Here is a 19469-nt window from a genome sequence, read left to right as displayed (position 1 = left end):
AATTGCATTAAGTAATTACATGACCACATATTACCTCAACCTCCAAGACTTCTAAGGTCTTAAATGTCTCACCACCTGCTATAGCAATGTTTAGCTTTATAGTTTGTAAACATCTCATAAATTCATAATTGAAATGTGTCTTTAGAGAACAACTTCCTTTTGAGCTCTAGATGGAATAATCGTCAACAGTATGAGGGAGTCTAGTACTTGGCTACCCCTCTTTTCTAAGCACTGCCTTCACTTTTCTTTTTCTCTCTTTCTATAACAGCTACGATTTTTGATGCAAGCAACAGAAACTGATTCTGGCCAAGTTAGGCAAATGGGGGCTTTGTGACAAGGCTATGAGGGCAGCTCTTGGGATGGACCGAAGAACTAGGCGTGATCAGGCCGGAATTAGTTCCAGGTTTCTGTGGCAGGAATTTCCATTTTCCACCCAGAAGTGATCTCCAATCATTCAACCCTATGTCAAGTGATTGAGTCCCAGGAGAGGGAGTCTTGACTGGTCAAGCTCTGCCATGCACTCACCCCTTGGCTATACTGTAGCACTGACAGGAAAGATTTGGTGGTAGCCCCGGGACCCTCTTTGGCTTCTGGAATGGCAGATAGCTACCTGGGGTTACCATCCCACTAAGAAGGGAGGATCCTGGGGAGGAAGAGTGGATGCTGGCTGCTCAAAATGCCGAAGGTCCACTGTGGTTTCATTCTCTCTTCATCTTGGCTCCTTTCCCTCTCCTTCCCCTTCCTTCCTTCGCCTGTTATAAGTTTACCTGTGTTCCCACCTGTTCCAAGCATCAGGTTAAGTGTGGGGATGCACTGTCATAAACAAGACAGATGTGGTCCCTGCTGCATGGAATTTAATTTTCACTGGAGAGGACCAGAGATTGGAGGTAGCCAGGCCACTTAACCTTTGAGTTGCTAGAGTTCAGGGCCAGAAAGAAGTCTGAGCCCCATCTTGGGTAGAGGCTAGGACTCTAATCCTGTTAGTTTACTACCAGAGGAGACTGCGTTTAGAAAGCCTGTTGCTGTCTAGTTGATTCCAACTCGTAGCAACCCTACAGGACAGAGAAGAACTGCCCCATAGGGTTTCCAAGGAGCAGCTGGTGGATTCGAACTGCTAACCTTTTGGTTAGCAACAGAACTCTTTAACCACTGTGCCACCAGGGTTCCCCATTTAGAAACCAAACCAAACCAAACTTGTTGCCGTCGAGTTGATTCCAACTCGTAGCAACCCTGTAGGACAGAGCAGAACTGCCCCATAGAGTTTCCAAGGAGTGCCTGGTGGATTCGAACTGCCGACCTTTTGGTTAGCAGCCGTAGCACTTAATCACTATGCCACCAGGGTTTCTGCATTTAGAAAAGCAGACTAAATAACTGATGACATATGCGAAGTACTTGTCTACGGTTAACACTGATATTTCCCCTGTCAACAGTACTCAGCTTTGGTTTCAATTATCTATAGTTTTTGTATGGTAAGTACTGATGTGTGGTATGGTATCTTCAGGAAAACAGTTGGTCAAGAATTAACAACTGGAAAACTAAGATAACTTGTCCCAACCTCTTTTTTCTGTGGGTTTTTGTTTTGGTTGTTCATAATTAGGTACCTAAATCCATTCACTACCCTATTCTGCCATGTCTAGGAAGAAATCTCTCAGTCTTAAAAATCACCTGGGGCACTTGTTAAAAATGCACATTACCAGGCTCTACTTTTGGAGTATCTGATTTCAGTAGAAATCTGCTTCCCAGGCACCCCACGTAGTTCTTCGTTGTTGTTGTTGGGTAATGTTGAGTCGATTCCAACTCAGACCCATGTGATAGAGTAGAACTGCCACTTAGGGTTTTCTAGGTTGTAATCTTTATGGGACAGATGGCCAGGTCTTTGTCCCACTGAACAGCTGCACACTTAACTGTTGAGACACCAAAGCCAAAAATCAAACCCATTGCCATCAAGTCAATACCAACTCATAGCGACCCTATAGGACAAAGTGGAAATGGCCCATAGAGCTTCCAAAGAGCAACTGGTGGATTCAAAGTGCCGACCTTTTGGTTAGCAGACGTAGCTCTTAACCACTATGCCACCAGGGTTCCTATTGCAACACCAGAGCTCTTTAAAAACCAGAAAAACCTGTTGCCATCGAGTTGATTCTGACTCATAGCTGCCCTATAGGACAAAGTAGAACTGCCCCATAGAATTTCCAAGGAGCGCCTGATAGCTTTGAACTGTTGACTTTTTGCTTAGCAGACGTAGCTCTTAACCACTATGCCACCAGGGCTCCAAAGTGATTCTTAAATCCAAAAAGTTTGGGAAAACTCCCCCGGAAAATGCTTAGACATGATTTGAAAGAAAAACCAGGTCAAAGTGTTTCAGAGTAGAGCTGCTCTCCGTAGGGTTTTCAATGACTGATTTTTTGGAAATAGATTGTCAGGCCTTTCTTCTGAGGTACCTTTTGGTAGATTCAAGCCTCCAACCTTTCAGTTAGTAGCCGAGTGCTTAACTATTTGTGCCACCCAGGGACTCCCTTAGACATGATTGTTGTTGTGTTGTTAGGTAGTGTCAAGTCGATTTTCAACTCATGGTGACCCCATGTGACAGGGTAGAACTGGCCCACAGGGTTTTCTTTGCTGTAATCTTTACAGAAGCAGATCGCCAGGCCTTTCTCCCGTGAAGTATCTGAGTATTTTAGAACCTCGTCTTTTGGTTAGCAGCCAAGCACTTAACCATGTACCACCAGGGCTCCTTTAGACATAATTGTTGTTGTGTGTTGTTAAGTCGATTCTGACACATAGTGACACTACAGGACAGAGTGGAACTGTCCCATAAGGTTTCCTAGGCTATACATCTTTACGGGAGCAGATCACCAGGTCTTTTCTGCTGCAGAGCTGCTGGTGGATCTGAACTGCTGACCTTTCAATTGGCAGCTGAGTGCTTTAGCCATTGTGCCACTACGACTCCTATAAATTTAGAGGGACCAGATCCTAATAAATTTCTACCAGGATTTTATTTCTATGTTTGTTTGGGAGACTACACAAACTGATTCTAAAGTTTATTTACAAAAATATATGCAAAGCCAGGCAAATTCTAGAAAACTACCCTGCCAGATATTAAGCATATTTGAGAATAGAACTTGGATCAAAGGTCAAAATGAAGGTTTCTGCTCCCTTCCCCCTTAATTACCAGTAACGAGCCTCAGAGGTACCAAGTTGATCTATGTGTCCTACAGGCAGGTGGAATGAGACGTGGCTGGGCTTCTAGAAGGCCCCACCTGATCTGTTGATCATGTGCAGCTGGAAGCTGACAGTGAGCCTTCCCTTCCTGAGAGCAGATGGGCCCACACTGGGTTTTTAAGATTAGAAGAGAATCAGCTCTTGCTGTTTGTATTAGATATTCTTCCTCCTTGGGAATGAGTAGGGGTTTATGGGGCCAGGAAGAGAAGAGTGTTTCACTTAGTTGAGGTCAATGGCATTGTAGTCACAACTGTGACCTGAACAAGTATTTCTTCTTGGCGTTCGAGGCCTCCTTTGTTGTCTAATGTACATTTTAATAAATGTTCGTTGAGTGCTGGAAAATAAGGGGCAGTCTATTTCTTTTCTTTTGTTTTTTAAAGATCCCATAACTAGCCTTGTAAAGTACGTTATTCAAATCCTTAATCTTCTCAGTCTCTAGGTGTGTTCCCTGAAGGTACTGCATCCAGTTCTGTTTGGCATGACCTGCCTACAGTTCTCTCTGTGACTGTCCAGCCCTCCTGGCGCAGAGTCCTGCATCCTCAGGGATGGGCTTTGCCACCTCCTGGCTTCGCCACCTCCTGGCTTCTTATTTATGGGAGAGCCATTTTGAAAAGGTGTTAAACTCCCAGCAATGAGAGGGGACCCAAGTGCGCCTCCTCTCTGCCCTCCAGGAAGCTCACAGCCCTTCATGCCAGGCTGAGGTTGTGGTTTTCTGCCAGGCTTTTCTGTGACAACAGGTACTAGAAGCCTCTAAGAGTTCCTTTAAGTAGGCTCTATACATATTATTTGTAGCAGAAATTCCCCAAAGTTTGTGGGATGTAGACAGTGCCATCCCTAGTTTTAATTGATATTTGGGAAGAGTGGATGTTGATATCTGCGCTTGAGTCAGTCTTCTACCTAGAGGTCCCTCCTGTGTACCCCACCAACCCCTACCCGCCAATCCTGTCCTGGAGGTAGTTTCCCATTCATTTGTTCTCTTGTAGCACTTCTTTACCCCCATCTGATCTTTTTAATCCCCACGGCACACATCGTGGTATTTTGTATAAATATCTATTTAATGAGTAACTATGTACATCATTTTTATTCATCTGCTTAGGAATGGTACTTGTAAAAGAACTTGAGGTGTTTTGTAGATTAAAATAGAGTACCTGTGAGGACAACTTGAAAAAACCCTTTCTGAAGAACGTTGTGGTAAAGGGCTCTCCAGCTCCCAAAATCGAGCAGCCCTTTACCAGGTGCCTTTGCTTTTCACGTCTGTTGTTGTTATTAGTTACCGTCAACTCAGCTCCAGCTCATGGTGACCTTATGTATAACAGAGCAAGATGCTGCAGTCCCGTGCCCCGTTCGCCATCTTTGGTGTATTTTAGTCCACTGTTGTGGCTGTTGTGTCAGTCCATCTCATTGAGGGTTTCCCTTGTTTCCTCTGATCCTCTACTTTACCACCCATGGTGTCCTTTTCTAGGGATTGGCATTTCCTGATGACATGTCCAGAGTAAGTGAACCCAAGTCTCACCATCTTTGCTTCTAAGAAGACTCGTTGTGTTTCTTCCACGACTGATTTGTTCTTCTGGCAGTCCACGATATATTCAGGGTTCTTCATCAATACCGTAATTCAAGTGCATCAGTTCTTTTGTCTACTTTTTTCTAATAGTTGAAGCAAAAAAGGATGTGAGTAGGATTTCTTAGTTTTGAGTAGCTACTCTTTGCTGTGAAAATGTGTTCAGATTCACCTACAGATATAAAATCTAAACTATTGATCCTCTTTAGCGGCTCAGCTGCATGTGCCACTAATGGAATTTCATGCTCCATCATTTTCATAACATCCTGGCACGACTCCCTGAGGAGCAAAGAGAATTGGAGTTCTCCCTACCCTTCAGATCGTCATGCAATTCCTCCATTGTTTTCTTGTTTTTGTTTTTCCTTTGTCCTTATCTCTTTTCTCTCTTTCTCCCAAATTTGTTCTAATTTTTAGACGAGAAAGCTATTATATCTATAGATGTCCTGGGTAAAATATCAGAAATGTTATTGGCATTCTGTGGAACCCTAAATTTAACAAAGCCTTTGTACAGAAAATTTGCCACCCACCTTCATGAATAAGATTTGCCCAAGTTATTAAGATGTGTGTTACGAAAGAACTTGAGAGTTCCAGGAGTTTGAATAGTGTTTGGTTTTGTGTCTAGTATTTGACTTGGAAGGGTACGGTCTTTAAATAATTGACTAACATCTGTGGGGTGGGAGGTGACAAAATTGGATGTGATAATCCTAGAATTATTTAGTAGCATTATTATGCCTGGCACAAAGGTTCTGTGAAAATTTTACATGAGAATAGCCAGTGTGTCTGTTTTAGCATGAGATGGATTCTATCTTAGTACTCATGATTTTACCATGAGAGATCTAAAAGAAGCAAAGCAGAATAAACATGTGGAGGGCACAATTCTGCTTTTACATGGAGAATAAACTGAGCCATCTATTGGACAACCCTTGGACCCACCGTGGGCCTCCCAAAGCCAGGAGAAAGCTTAAGGACAACCTCATACAAATATAAAATCAGAAGAATTAAGGACATGAAGTCTTTGGAGTGACTTCCTCAGATAACCCCCCAATATAAAGAGAGGGACAAACAACAACCCTCACCATGCTGGGGTCTCAGAGTGGGAACCCCAAGTAGCTAGAATGTTCTGATGAGGCCCTGTTGGTAAACAGCCATCCAGTCTGCAAACTAATGTGCATCTGCCCATTTTCTCTGTCTCCACTCCCATCACAATGGACAGGTTCCTATTCCATTGAAAAGTCAATTGTTCCTCTTGTGCTCTGGGTTCCAGCTTGTCTCACCTTTTAAGATCTCCACTCACATCGTTACTGGCTTTGTCTTGTATTTCAGTTATCTCCCTCAGCTGGATCATTCTTATCATCCTCTACTGTTCCCTTTACCATATTCTTCCTAAGGCCATCGCCCTGCTTATATTTCTCTTCTGCCTTAAAGAGTAGCCTATGCTCACCACCTCCATTTCCTCACCTCTCGTTCACTCTCGACCCTAATCCCATGTGGCATTTGAACCAGCACACTTCTTGACAAAGGCACCAACAGTTTTTATGTTTTCACATCCAGTGTTCTTTCTTTGTCCTCATCTTACCCACTTCTCATTAGCACACAGTTTACTTCTCTCCTAGAAACATTTCTTTCCTGGCTTTTCAGATACCACGCTTCTGGTTTTCCTTCTACCTACTGGCGACGGCAGTGGCGTTTTGGGTTTTACTGGCCACTCTTCTGAGGCTTCTTTCCTTGCTCCTTTTCTTCTCTTCAACCCTCTATTAGTTATCTATTGCTGTGTAACACAATACTACAAACTTAGCAGGTTAAAACAGCACACATTTATTTTTTTGGAGTCACACAAGCAAATTTATTTTGCCAGCATCTAGCAAAAGGAGACAGTAAGGGCTAGAACCTTCAGAGAGACTGTCTCCCCAATTTGCCTAAGAGCCAGGCTTTTAAGGGTTTCAACAAGGAGGGGTCTTGATGTTTATTCATGAGGTGTTTGGGGAAAGGGCAGAGATTTCTGAGAAGGGGTTGGGTTATGTAAATGCACGTGTGAATGCAGGATTTCTTCACGATGGAAGTCCTTTGGTTCCCTTTGACATGACTCATTATGGGATGTGATGCAGGCACACTGGTTCCCTTCGTCCCATTGCATCTCTGGCGGGCCAGGGAAGGTCAAACAGTAGTTGCTCGTACTTCTTTTATGCATGGTCTGCACCTGTGGAGACCTGCAAGCTCTGCATCAGCAGTTTATTTGCAGCATCCTAGAACATTTCAGTTCATTTCACCCTACAGCCAGAACATTTCACCCCACAGGGGCTGTGCATTCTGTTCTAATCTCCAGCAGGTGGGTTATGGTTGCACTACTGCCAATAGGTTGGGTCATTTATTCTACTCTCTGTCCTGTTTTACTTTTTCCCGGCCTATGTGCCAGGGGCCAAATCAGCCCCGCTCCAGCCTAATCCTGTCTCAGTGCCAATTGAGCTAGATGTTCCCTGAGACCATGGCCTCCACAGCTCTCAGCCCAGTAATTTGGTCCCTTAGAAGTTTGGATGTGTCTATGGAGCTTCCATGACCTTGCCTTGTACAAGTTATGCTGGCTTCCCCGGTGTCGTGTACTGTCTTACCCTTCACCAAAGTTACCACTTAATCTATTGTCTATTTAGTGTTTTTCCATCCCCACCTCTCCCTTCCTTCGTAACCATCGAGATTGTTTCTTTTTGTGTGTAAACCTTTTCACAAATTTTTTTTCCTTCATATAACTTTTTTTTTATAAAACCTTACATACACCTTGCTTGCTATATATTCCTAATTGCCCTCCCCCTAAAGAGACAGCACATTCCTTCTCTCTACCCTGTGTTTCCGTGTCCTTTCAGCCAGCTTCTGTCCCTCTCAGCCTTCACATCTCCTGTCCAGACAGGAGTTGCACACATAGTCTCATGCGCCTACTTGATCCAAGAAGCCCACTCCTTACCAGTATCATTTTCTTTCTTATAGTCCAGTCCAATCCCTGTATGAAGAGTTGATTTTGGGGATGGTTCCTGTCTTGGGCTAACAGAAGGTCTGGGGACCATGACCTCTGGGGTCCCTCTAGTCTCAGCCAGACCATTAAGTCTGGTCTTTTTACTAGTATTTGGGGTCTGCATCCCACTGCTCTCCTGCTCCTTCAGAGATTCTCTATTATGCTCCCTGTCATGGCACTCATCAGTTGTAGCCGGGCACCATCTAGTTCTGGTCTGAACCTGATGTAGTCTTTGATTTATGTGGCCTATTCTGACTCTTGGGCTCATACTTACCTTATGTCTTTGGTGTTCTTCATTTTCTTTTGCTCCATGTGGGTTGAGACCAATTGTTGCATCTTAGATGGCCACTTGCGCTTAAGACCTCAGAGTCCACTCCCCAAAATGGGATGCAGAATATTTTCTTAATAGTTTTTATTATGCCAATTGACCTAGATGTCCCCTGAAACCATGGTCCCCAAACCCCCGCCCCTGCTACACTGACCTTTGAAGCGTTCAGTGTAGTCAGGAAACTTCTTTGCTTTTGGTATAGTCCAGTTGTGCTGACCTCTCCTGTATTGTGTGTTGTCCTTCCCTTCACCTAAATTAGTTCTTGTCTACTATCTAATTAGTTAATTCCCCCTCCCTCCCCCCCATAACCATTGAAAAATATTTTCTTCTCCGTTTAAACTATTTCTTGAGTTCTTATAATAGTGGTCTCATACAATATTTGTCCTTTTGCAACTGACTAATTTCACTCAGCATAATGCCTTCCTGATCCCTCCATGTTATGTTTCACAGGTTCATTGCTGTTCTTTATCAATGCATAGTATTCCACTGTGTGAATATACCATAATTTATTTATCCATTCATCAGTTGATGGGCACCTTGGTTGCTTCCATCTTTTTGCTATTGTAAACAGTGTAAGCAGTGAACATGAGCGTGCTTATATCTGTTCGTGTAAAGGCTCTTAATTCTCTAGGATATATTCCAAGGAGTGGGATTGCTGGATCTTATGGTAGTTCTATTTCTAGCTTTTTAAGGAAGTGCTAAATTGATTTCCAAAGTGGTTGTACCATTTACATTCCCACCAGCAGTGTATAAGTGTTCCAGTCTCTCCACAACCTCTCCAACATTTATTATTTTGTGTTTTTTGGATTAATGCCAGCCTTGTTGGAGTGAGATGGAATCTCATTGTAGTTTTGATTTGCATTTCTCTAATGGCTAGTGATCGTGAGCATTTCCTCATGTGTCTGTTAGCTACCTGAATGTCTTCTTTAGTGAAGTGCCTATTCATATCCTTTGCCCATTTTTTAATTGGGTTATTTGTCTTTTTGTCATTGAGTTTTTGCAGTAACATGTAGATTTTAGAGATCAGCTGCTGATCGGAGATGTCATAGCTAAAATCTTTTTCCCAATCCGTAGGGTAATCTTTTTACTCTTTTGATGAAGTCTTTGGATGGGCATAGGTGTTTGACTTTTAGGAGCTCCCAGTTATCTAATTTCTCTTTTGCTGTTTTTACAGTTCTAGTAATGTTTTGTGTACTGTTTATGCCATGTATTAGGGGCTCCTAACATTGTTCCTATTTTTTCTTCTATGAACTTTATTGTTTTAGATTTTATATTTAGGTCTTTGATCCAACGCTTGTCTGACTTTCAGGTTCAAAATGGAACTCTTTTTTTCCTCCTTCTCTTTATCCTTATACAAATTTGTTCCTTCCCTTTTATTTCCCATGCTGATAAATGGCATAAACATTTTTCCAGTTGTGCAAGCAAAAACATAGGAATCTTCCTGTATACTTCCTTTTACCTTACCCCCTACATTTACTGAGTCAGTAAGCCTTTTTGATCAATTTTGCCTTGAAAATATACCTTGAATCCCTTACTCTTTCTTTGTTTCCCTTAGTTCAAAAGAGTATGAATTTATTAATTCGAAAGAGGCACAAATAGTGGGTTATATTAATGAGTAAGCTTAAAGGCCTAATACATAGTTTCGAAACTTAAAACTGGAATGTAATAATGATCAAATATACAGTTTCTGAAGTATCACAAAATCTGAATGAACAAACACTGTATTTTCAAATATATTTTCAATGTTGAAGTCAGGGCCACAGGCTCACCACACTCCACCTAGACATTTCCATCACATGATTAAAGCATCCGTCAGTTTCTCAGTATTCCTACTGCCACCACCACAGCCTCTCACTCACCTGGACCACTGCCCCAAACTCCTGACTGGCCTCCCTGCTTCCATTTTTGCTCCCCTATGGTCCATTCTCCATCCAAAGCAAGAGTAGCTTTTTTAAAAGATAAGTATACCCAATCATAGCTTATGTGCACTTAATTAAGATAAAGATTCAAATTTCTTAACCTGCCCACCAGGTGCTGCGCTGTCCGCACTCTCTGTCCAGCCTTATTCTCTAACCTGAACTGGTGCTTCCTCTCTCACTCATTCCCAGCCAAGCTACCCTTCTCTTCTTCATACCTGTGGGGCTCCTACCCCCGCCAGGGCCCCTGCATTTGCTGTTCCTCTGTCTGAAACACTCTTCCCCCATCATCGCATGGCGGCTCCCTCTCAGCTCTCAGACCTCAATTCAAAGCATTTGCAGAAGGGCCTTCCCCGGCCACCCTACTTAAAGTAAGTACCCAGTGCTTTCCACAGTCTGTGGGGAATGTGACCTGTTTTTTAATTTCCAAACCATTGTGAACTGATATTTAAGTAAAATTTAACAAAAAATGTCATGGCCGTGTCAAATTGCTTTAAAGGTTTTAAACACGCACTCTCATTACCTGTACTTGTCTCCTCACAGGCTGGTAGCAAACAGCTTGGGAACCAGCCCCAGTCTGCCAAAGCAACTTTGAGTAGTATGCTGCTCTGTCCCATTAACCTGTGTATGTCCTTAGGACTAAGCACTCTCTGTAGTCCTCTGGCCTGTTACTTATTTTGTCTTTTGTCTCCCCTAGTAGGATATCAGCTCCATGTTGGCATGCATTGTCTTGGTCTTGTCACCCCTCTATCCACAATGTCAAGATCAATGTCTAGCATACACTAAAAAAAAAAAAAAAAAAAAACCCCAAATCGTTGCTGTTGATAGTGACCCTATAGGACAGAGTAGAAAGCTTCCAAGGAGCAGCTGGTGGATTTGAACTGCTAACCATTTGGTTAGCAGCCATAGTTCTTTTTTTTTTTTTTTTATTGTGCTTTAAGTGGAAGTTTACAAATCAGGGAAGTCTCTCATACAAAAATTTACATACACCTTGCTATAGAATCCTAATTGCTCTCCCTCTAATGAGATAGCACAGTTCTTCCTTCCACTCTCTCTCCTCTTGTCCATTCGGGTAGCTTCTGGCCCCCTCTGCCCTCTCATCCCCACTCCAGACAGGAGATGCCAGCATAGTCTCATGTGTCTACTTGATCCAAGAAGCTCCTTCTTCACCAGTATCATTTCCATCCCATATTCCAGACCAATCCCTGTCTGAAGAGTTGGCTTTGGGAGTGGTTCCTGTCTTGGGGTAACAGAAGCTATGGGGACCATGGCCTCTGGGGTCCTTCTAGTCCAGGTCTGACCATTAAGTCTGGTCTTTTTTATGAGAATTTGGGGTCTGCATCCCACTGCTCTTTTGCTCCCTCAGGGGTTCTATGTTGTGTTCCCTGTCAGGGCAGTCATCGGTTGTGGCTGGGCACCATCTAGTTCTCCTGGTCTTAGGCTGATGTAGGCTCTAGTTTATGTGGTCCTTTTTGACTCTTAGGCTTATAATTACCTTGTGTCTTTAGAGTTCTTCATTCTTCCTAGCTCCAGGTGGGTTGAGACCAATTGAGCAGCCATAGTTCTTAACCACTGCACCGTTAGGGCTCCAGCATACACTAGGCTCTTATTACGTCCTTGTTGATGCTACAGCTTCCTGACTTGCCTGTCCTGCCCAGCCCAAGCAGGAGAAAAATCACAGGAATCCCAGGTTGCCGCTACTGCCTCCCCCGGGCTAGGTCTAATTTGCTCCTACACCTGGCACCAGGCATGGAGTTGGCCCTTAGACAATGTTGTGATGACCGAAATAAAGTAATAAACTTAAGTGGTGTTGCCAACTCACTGCTAACCTTGACCAAGTGACTAATACTACATGCCTCTGTTTCCATATATGGCATGTTCTTATCATCACTGTGAAATGAGGTGATCCTCTTGGGCATACTTTGTGATCTCCAAAATGTTCTCGGTGTCCTCTCAGATAGGCAGTGATTTTGTAACCAAAAACCAAAATCCATTTTCCTTGTTAACATGCTTTTTAATGAGATGGAGTGAGGCCAGCAGACTTTGGGTAAAGGGTCATATAGCAAATACTTTAGGCTTTGCCAGCCTCTCCTTTTTTTCCCCCAAAACCTTTTTAAAGAAAATGTAAGCATCATTCTTATCTCAACAGCCTTAGAAAAACAGACCAGGGCAAAGTTTGCTAATCCATAGCAGTAGATATTTGGAATTGTATTTCTTTGGGACTCAGTAAATTTTACTTTCTGTTCAAATGAAATAAGAAACGTGACCCATCAACACTTTTATCTTTCTTGAATTGGTCCTCTTGCAAAAACTGATGTTTATCACTGCATTCATATTTTACAGTCTTTCTTGCCTGTTTTCAAATGCATTGTAAACGTTTCTGAGTTCTAGAACAGCTTCATTCTTGGCTCAAAACCATGGCTGCCCAGAGCAGGGTTGGTAGTTCATGTGTAGGGGAGCCCAAGGCATATGATAGCCTGCTCATTTAAAGGCCATTTTGAGCTTCGACAGGCTCTTAGACTTTGTCGATAGATCCAAAAGTGGGTGCTGGCCGTAATGCATGTTTGTCTGCTCTGTAATTTTCTAGTTTTTCCCTGAGGATTTACCTGTATGTAGATACCAGACTAAACCTTCCATTGAATTTAGAGCTGGTACAATTATTCATGTTCCAGTTCTTACTGATAACCACATGTGAATTACTGCAAGGGCAGGATTTATAGTTATTATAAACTTTCTAACTGCTTTGTTATAAATAAGTTGCTCTTGGATACAACTGATCTTTAGTGAAAACAAACCCTATTCCTCCCTTTGTTGCCAAGATCTCGTGACTTCCTGTGGGCCATCTCTTGCCCTTTCTTATAAGCTGCTGTTGTAAATATTTCTGTTCAGTGCTACCTTCTCCAATGTTAGGTTTTATACAGGCAGCCTCTGGGTCACGGACATCTGACTTACATGTACAACCTGTAGTTATGAACTAAACTCCATAAAGCCTACGATAGTAAAAATGGAGATACATACAATGGTTTATAACAACAAATGAGCACTACTTTGCAAAGCACATCAGAACATTATTATTGTTACTGTATTATTGTGTTAAAGATGTTTTAGTGTACTTAGAAATGTTTCTTTAATGTTTTTTATGCATAGAAAGGTACACTGTATACTAAGACAAGTATTTGACTAACTGAAGTTAGATACAAAAGATACAAACTGTACCTAACTGTTTCAACTTACCTTACATACTCATTTGACTTAAAGGTAGACATAGGAATGGAACTCATTCATAATTGAGGGGCTGTCTTTATTCCTTGGTTTCTTTCAAATTTTAGCAAAATCTCTGAATTGAAGTTGATAAGGGGGTAGGTCTTAGAAAGGTAAGTCAAAAACAAAATTGGTAAAATACTGCCTGGGTATCTCAAACTTTATTTAACTCTGACATCTTTTGAGATCGCCTGCTGCTGGATAAGAAGCCTGGCACTGTGTATATGTAGATTATTGACAGAGTAAGATACGAGGGGCAGTATAGTGTGTTTGTTAAGAGCATAGATGTGGGTGCTAGCTCCGCCACTTAAGAACTGTGTGATGGGCAACTTTTTAACCACTCTGGGCCTCAGCTTCCCCATCTGTAAATTTAGGCCAATAAAAGAACCTTCTCAATAGGATTATTGTGAGTTTTGAATGAGTTAATACTTACCCAATACATAGTGCCACGTAAGCATTAATTGGATCAATAGTCAGTGTCCATGGAAGCAGTAGTCAAGAAATAAAATGACATATTACATTGAGTGAATCTGGTGCAAAAGGCCTCTTTAAAGTTTAAAAAGCAAAAATGTTATTTTGATGACTGAGGTAGGCCTGACCCAAGCCATGGTCTTTTCACTTGGCCTCGTATGCATGCGAAAGCTAGACGGTGCAAAGGGGAGACAGAAGAAGAATTGATACATTCTAGTTGTAGTGTTGGCGAAGAATACCGTGAATATACCGTGGACTGCTAGAAGAACAACAAATCAGTCTTAGAAGAATCGCAAACAGAATGCTCCTTAGAAGTGAGGATGGCAAGACTTCAGCTCGCTTATTTTGGACATGTCATCAGGAAAGACCAGTTGCTAGAAAAGGACGTTCTGTTTGGTAAAGTGGAGGGTAAGCAAAAACAAGAGAAACCCTCCATGAGATGGACTAACATGGTGGCTGCAACAGTGGACTCAAACACACCAACTATTGTGAGGATGACACAGGACCAGGCAGTGTTTTGCTCTGTAATATATAAGGTTACTGTGCACTGGAGCCAACTCTATGGCAACTAAGAAGAAGCAGCAGCATTGTTATTGTTATTTACTGAAAGAAGATATGCTTTGATGATAGATATTAATAGATAACATTTCACATGTATATTTCATATTTGACTTGCTCTGTCATTTTCTCTACAGGCTTTCGTGGAGGCCCAGAACAAGATCACTGTGCCGTTTCTTGAGCAGTGCCCTATTAGAGGTTTATATAAAGAGAGAATGACAGAACTGTATGACTATCCCAAGTATAGCTGCCACTTCAAGAAAGGAAAACGGTATGTAAAACTGATTTAATTTCCTTTTACCTTTTTACTCAAATGCTTTCTTTAATTATAAATATAAATTACTAATATAGAGGAGATATGTCCTATGAAGAAGCCTAGATCTGTAGCATATTGTTGTGTTATGGCTAGTGATTGGTGAGAAGAGATGATTCATAGATAGCAGTGGAGATGTGTTTGCCTCTAAAATTAATTATATTTGGCTTACACTCCTTGAAAATACTTCATTGTATGCATTATTTCCATCCAAGAATGGAAACAGGCCAGGAGATGGCTTCTATGAATTGACCTCTTGTTCTTCTCCCTTTAACATCCACTTAAACATTTTTTTTTTCTTCCTTTTTGAAAATCTCTTGGAGCCACCATCACAAATTTACTTCAAAATGTCACAGATTCCTGAACACAGGGATCAGCAAAGCATGGGCTGTGGGTCAAACCCAGCCCTTTGCCTGTTTATAAATAGCTTTGTTGGAACATAGCCCCCCTTGTTTGTTTACAGTTTGTCCATGGCTGTTTTCATGCTACAGTAGCAGGTTTGAGTAGTTGCAACAGAGATCGTATAACCCTCAAAGCCTGAAATATTTGCAACCTGGCCTTTTATAGAACAAGTTTGCTAGCCCTTGCCATAGCAGCCTGTCTCAGGAGGGGAACCAGCATTTTATTTTAGAAAATTTGCTTTCTTCTTCGTGTAAAAGAAAAAATGCTTTCTTTGAATATCAGTTTTAATTTTAGCGACTAAAAACCCATTGCCACATATGGTTTTCAAGGAGAGGATGGTGGATTCCAACTGTTGACCTTTTAGCTCACAGCCAAGCTTTTAACCACTGCACTGGTAAAACCAAAAAGAAAACCAAACCAAACCCATTGCTGTCAAGTCAACTGCAACTCATAACAACCCTAGAGGACAGAGTAGAACTGCCCCACAGGGTTTCCAAGGAGTGCCTGGTGGATTCAAACTGCTAACCTTTTGCTTAGCAGCTGTAGCTAACCAAAGTAGCATAAACCACTACCCCACCAGGGTTCATGCACCAATAAAGTAGTCTTGAATTGTCTTTATTTAGCTAATGTGTACAATTGCCATGAATTATTTAATATAGAAGGCATATCAGATGGATAGGTACCCTGTTTCCTAAGAACAGGCAGATGGCAGGACCTTCTACCCTAGTCTCCATGTCCCTCTCATGGCCTGATTGCAGTTGTAACTTTGTGAGCTTTTCGTTTTACTGTTATGTGTTTGGTTTTACTCCACAGATAGAAAATGCCACAGCTAAATAAAGCCCATCTCTGTCCCCAGGTATTTTTATTTCTACAATACAGGTTTGCAGAACCAACGAGTATTATATGTCCAGGATTCCTTAGAGAGTGAGGCCAGAGTGTTCCTTGATCCCAACATCCTCTCCGATGATGGCACGGTGGCGCTCCGAGGTGAGTGTTACACAGCCGTCCCTCGCAGCTCCGAAGTTGGTGCAGCCGCCTCACCTCTGAAATGCCGACAGGGCATGGACCGTATTGTAGAACAGATGCACACGCAATATCAGGAAGGCTAATTTTTGCACAGTATATTTAGAACACATGAATAGTCACAGACCTCTTTTCCATTCCGATGGCGTGAAGCAGAACTGGAGAATAATTCACACTGGATACAAATTAGCTTCTAGGGCTTCTGGTATCTTGAAGTCTCATCATCATTTCCTATAACATTCCTGGGATTCGTCTGTGATTGGGGGGAGAATATCCTCTTATATAAGAAATTTATGCTATACCAATGATGTTCCAACTATAAATATAAAACAGGAAAAGGATATTTATGAAACCTATTTTCCTACCAAAAAAAAAGTAACGAGAGCTTTTAAAGTCTGGTTAGTTGTTAGTATGTTAAAGTTAAAAGTAAAAAAACAGAAACGGTCCTGTGCAAATTGGACAGCTTGATACCCTGTCCCCTGAAGATGCAAGTTTAAAACCTGAGTCAGTTAGTTTTGCCTGCACTTACTGCACATCTCCTAAATAAATGTTATTAGAGAGAACTTCCTCCACAGGCCATGGAGAAGATTACCCCAGGCTGCTGCCAAAAGTATTAGTTCTAGGATAAGGTAGTCAGTTATTCCCTGGTTCTACGGTTTAATAACTGCACACTTTGAGAATTATTTCTTCAAAACATCTTGGATGTTCTTAGTGAAGTTGGCTCAGCATTTTCCCTGTAGCATCGTCTGTATTGTAGAGAAAGCACAGGCATAGGTTGGGCCCTCCAGAATCGAGGAATTGGAACACTGAAGTCCTCTGTACTTTATTAGGTGGGAATGCAAAGGCCCTGTTCCATTTCTGGAGCTCTGGTGGCACAGTGGTTAAGAGCTCAGCTGCAAACCAAAAGGTTGACAGTTCGAATTCACCAGCTGCTCCTTGGAAACCCTAGGGGTCGGTTCTACCCTGTTCTGTAGGGTCGCTGTGAGTCGGAATCAACTTGACAGCAACAGGTTTGGGTCTTTTTTTTTTTTTTTTTTTGGTTCTATTTCTAGGAATCCCTGGGTGGTGCAAATGGTTAAGTGCTCAACAACTAACTGAAAAGTTAGCGGTTTGAACCCACCCAGAGATGCCTCAGAAGAAAGGCCTGGCAACCTGCTAAGGAAAGGTCACAGTCTTGAAAGCCCTATGGAGTGCAGTTCTACACTGAACTTCATGAGGTTGCCATGAGTCAGTTGGCTCAACAGCAACTGGTTTTTCATTTTTTTGGTTCCATTTCTAATCATGATTCAGCCATTCCAACCAGGGATTTGGTGGTGCCTTCCCCACACCCCCAACAGGCTGTGCGGGAATGTAAATAATGATCCTTATCTACCACTCAGTATTAAAAGTAAGATGCCAGCCAGCTTGATGAGAGTGTTCTTGAATCTGAGCCTGGGGTTTTAAACAAGTTTAACGCACTGGTTCTATGCAGTAACATACCCTATTAGCGGCATGCATTTAGATTTAACAAGAGTCTATTTTGCAATCCATTGAGAAGGACTTCGGTCCAACATGGTCTTACCTCTCACCCTGATAATCATTCCAATGACTTCTTTATAGAATGCATGTTTGCCATGTACAAGGAGCCCCTGACAGATGAAAAGGTAAATTAGACATGGAACCTGGCCTCAAACAGGCCTTGAGTTTTCTGAGAATGGTACTATAGGGAAGTTATAATGTGGGTAAGCATTCAGATTGTGTTAATAGCATATGATTTTTTAAAACATATTTCAAACCAAAATGTTTTATTTCATGTTTCCCTGAAGATATTCTAATTATAGATAAGTAATCCAAACGTTTAATCCAAACATTGCAGTGCTGTATAGAGTGATAGGTTACCTTCTAGATTTTTCTGTATTTATATACACTTTTCTTGGATCCATGACAGGAATTTTAAGTGATTGAAACGTAAGTTTTGTGAAACTTTAAACTCATTTCCCAGTCATAGAAATTCCATGTAAAATAGTAGAAAAGCTCTAAAAATAGTTGAGTGTCTTAGGATAATTTTCAACCCACAGTAAAGTTTAGCAACCATCATAGGAGGAAATCTGGTGTCATAGCATCTAATGGCAAGTATGGTACCAAATGCTATAATTACTTTATAATTATAAGAGTTAATATAAAACATGTAGATATTTGTCAATTAACATTCCATAGTGATTAAAACGTTCTGTCTGTCACCTGGCCCTAAAGCATTGGACAACAGTCTGTTGACAGTGTTGCTCTTCTTCATTTTTCACAGCCACTTTTGAAATGTGCACTCTTACGAGCCTTCTTTGAAAACCTGCAGGCTTTTCCTTGGGCCTGTGCTGACCAGACAGTGTGGACATTAATCCTTAAGTGCCAGTAATGCTCAGAAAATGAGGACATGAAGGGGGATTTCAAAGAGTGGAATCCATTCCAAACATTAACTAATGGCTACAATTTAGTTCTTTTACTTAGTGTGTGTCATAATTCAATTATTACTCTAAAAGCAGTTTCCTTACTCCTCCTTCCCCTTATTCTCTTTAGAGTATACCCACTCATCACTTATTGACATGGTTAGGTTCCAAAGACTAGGTCATTGTATGAAAATCAGCATTATGAGAAAACAGAGGATGAGCACATCAGATCACAAAATGGAGGATGACTACATCATTACAGAACTGCCAAATTACATCATTGCACAACTGCTGAACCACTGAAAATCATGGCCCAGCCAAGTTAACAATAACCTTAACCATCAGAGCCAGTGTTATTCTTGCCCAGGGCTTCGAACCAGTTCAGAGCAGTTGGGTAATTGCTGATGTAAACAAGGGCAGTGTTTAAGCATTGCCTGGCAGCCAAATCTGTTGCCCACTGGATTTTGACTGTAGTAGAAAACAAACAGCGGTGCTGTGCTCAAAGATGGTGGCCTGTTGCACTGCTTTGAGTATGTATTGCTCTCCAGAGTCTTGCCAATAATCCAGTCTCCTGCATGGATCCCAAAAGTTTCAGGAGCCTAATACAAGAGACTGGATTATTGGCAGGACTGTGGGGAGGAACACACCTTCAAAGTGACATGGTCGGCCACCATCTTTGAGCAGGGCACAGCTGTTTGTTTCCTGCTTGGGTCAAAATTCGACGGGCAACAGGTTTGGTTGCTATGCAGCATGTACACTGCCCTTGTTTGCGTCAGCAATTACTGAGCTGTTCTGAACTGGTTTAAAGCCCTGTTCTTATTTCACACCTTGGTGTTCATTACTGCCAGATATACACCGTTAATGTGCAAAATAGTAGATTTTTTACTGTTGTCACAAATGTGAAATGTCAAATAACAAGACCTTAAGTGAGGAGCAAGTGTATAAATAAAATATGCCGAAAATCTCAGATGAGCTCTGCTTTCAACTGAACTGTCT

At 41.8% G+C, this 19469-nt stretch overlaps 1 protein-coding gene across 1 annotated transcript in view; it reads left to right on the top strand.

Moving 5' to 3' along the window:
- The window catches only part of PREP (prolyl endopeptidase), a 142966-nt gene that overhangs the window by 15806 nt on the left and 107691 nt on the right, over nucleotides 1-19469 (top strand). Inside the window, exons 3-4 of the mRNA XM_049898204.1 lie at nucleotides 14453-14586; nucleotides 15887-16017. Coding sequence (XP_049754161.1) covers nucleotides 14453-14586; nucleotides 15887-16017 — 265 coding nt within the window. The remainder of the gene's footprint in view (nucleotides 1-14452; nucleotides 14587-15886; nucleotides 16018-19469) is intronic.

Source organism: Elephas maximus, chromosome 1, assembly GCF_024166365.1.
Source record: "Elephas maximus indicus isolate mEleMax1 chromosome 1, mEleMax1 primary haplotype, whole genome shotgun sequence".
In the NCBI taxonomy this organism is placed as follows: Eukaryota; Metazoa; Chordata; class Mammalia; order Proboscidea; family Elephantidae; genus Elephas; species Elephas maximus.
This window is presented reverse-complemented; position numbering and strand designations above follow the sequence as displayed.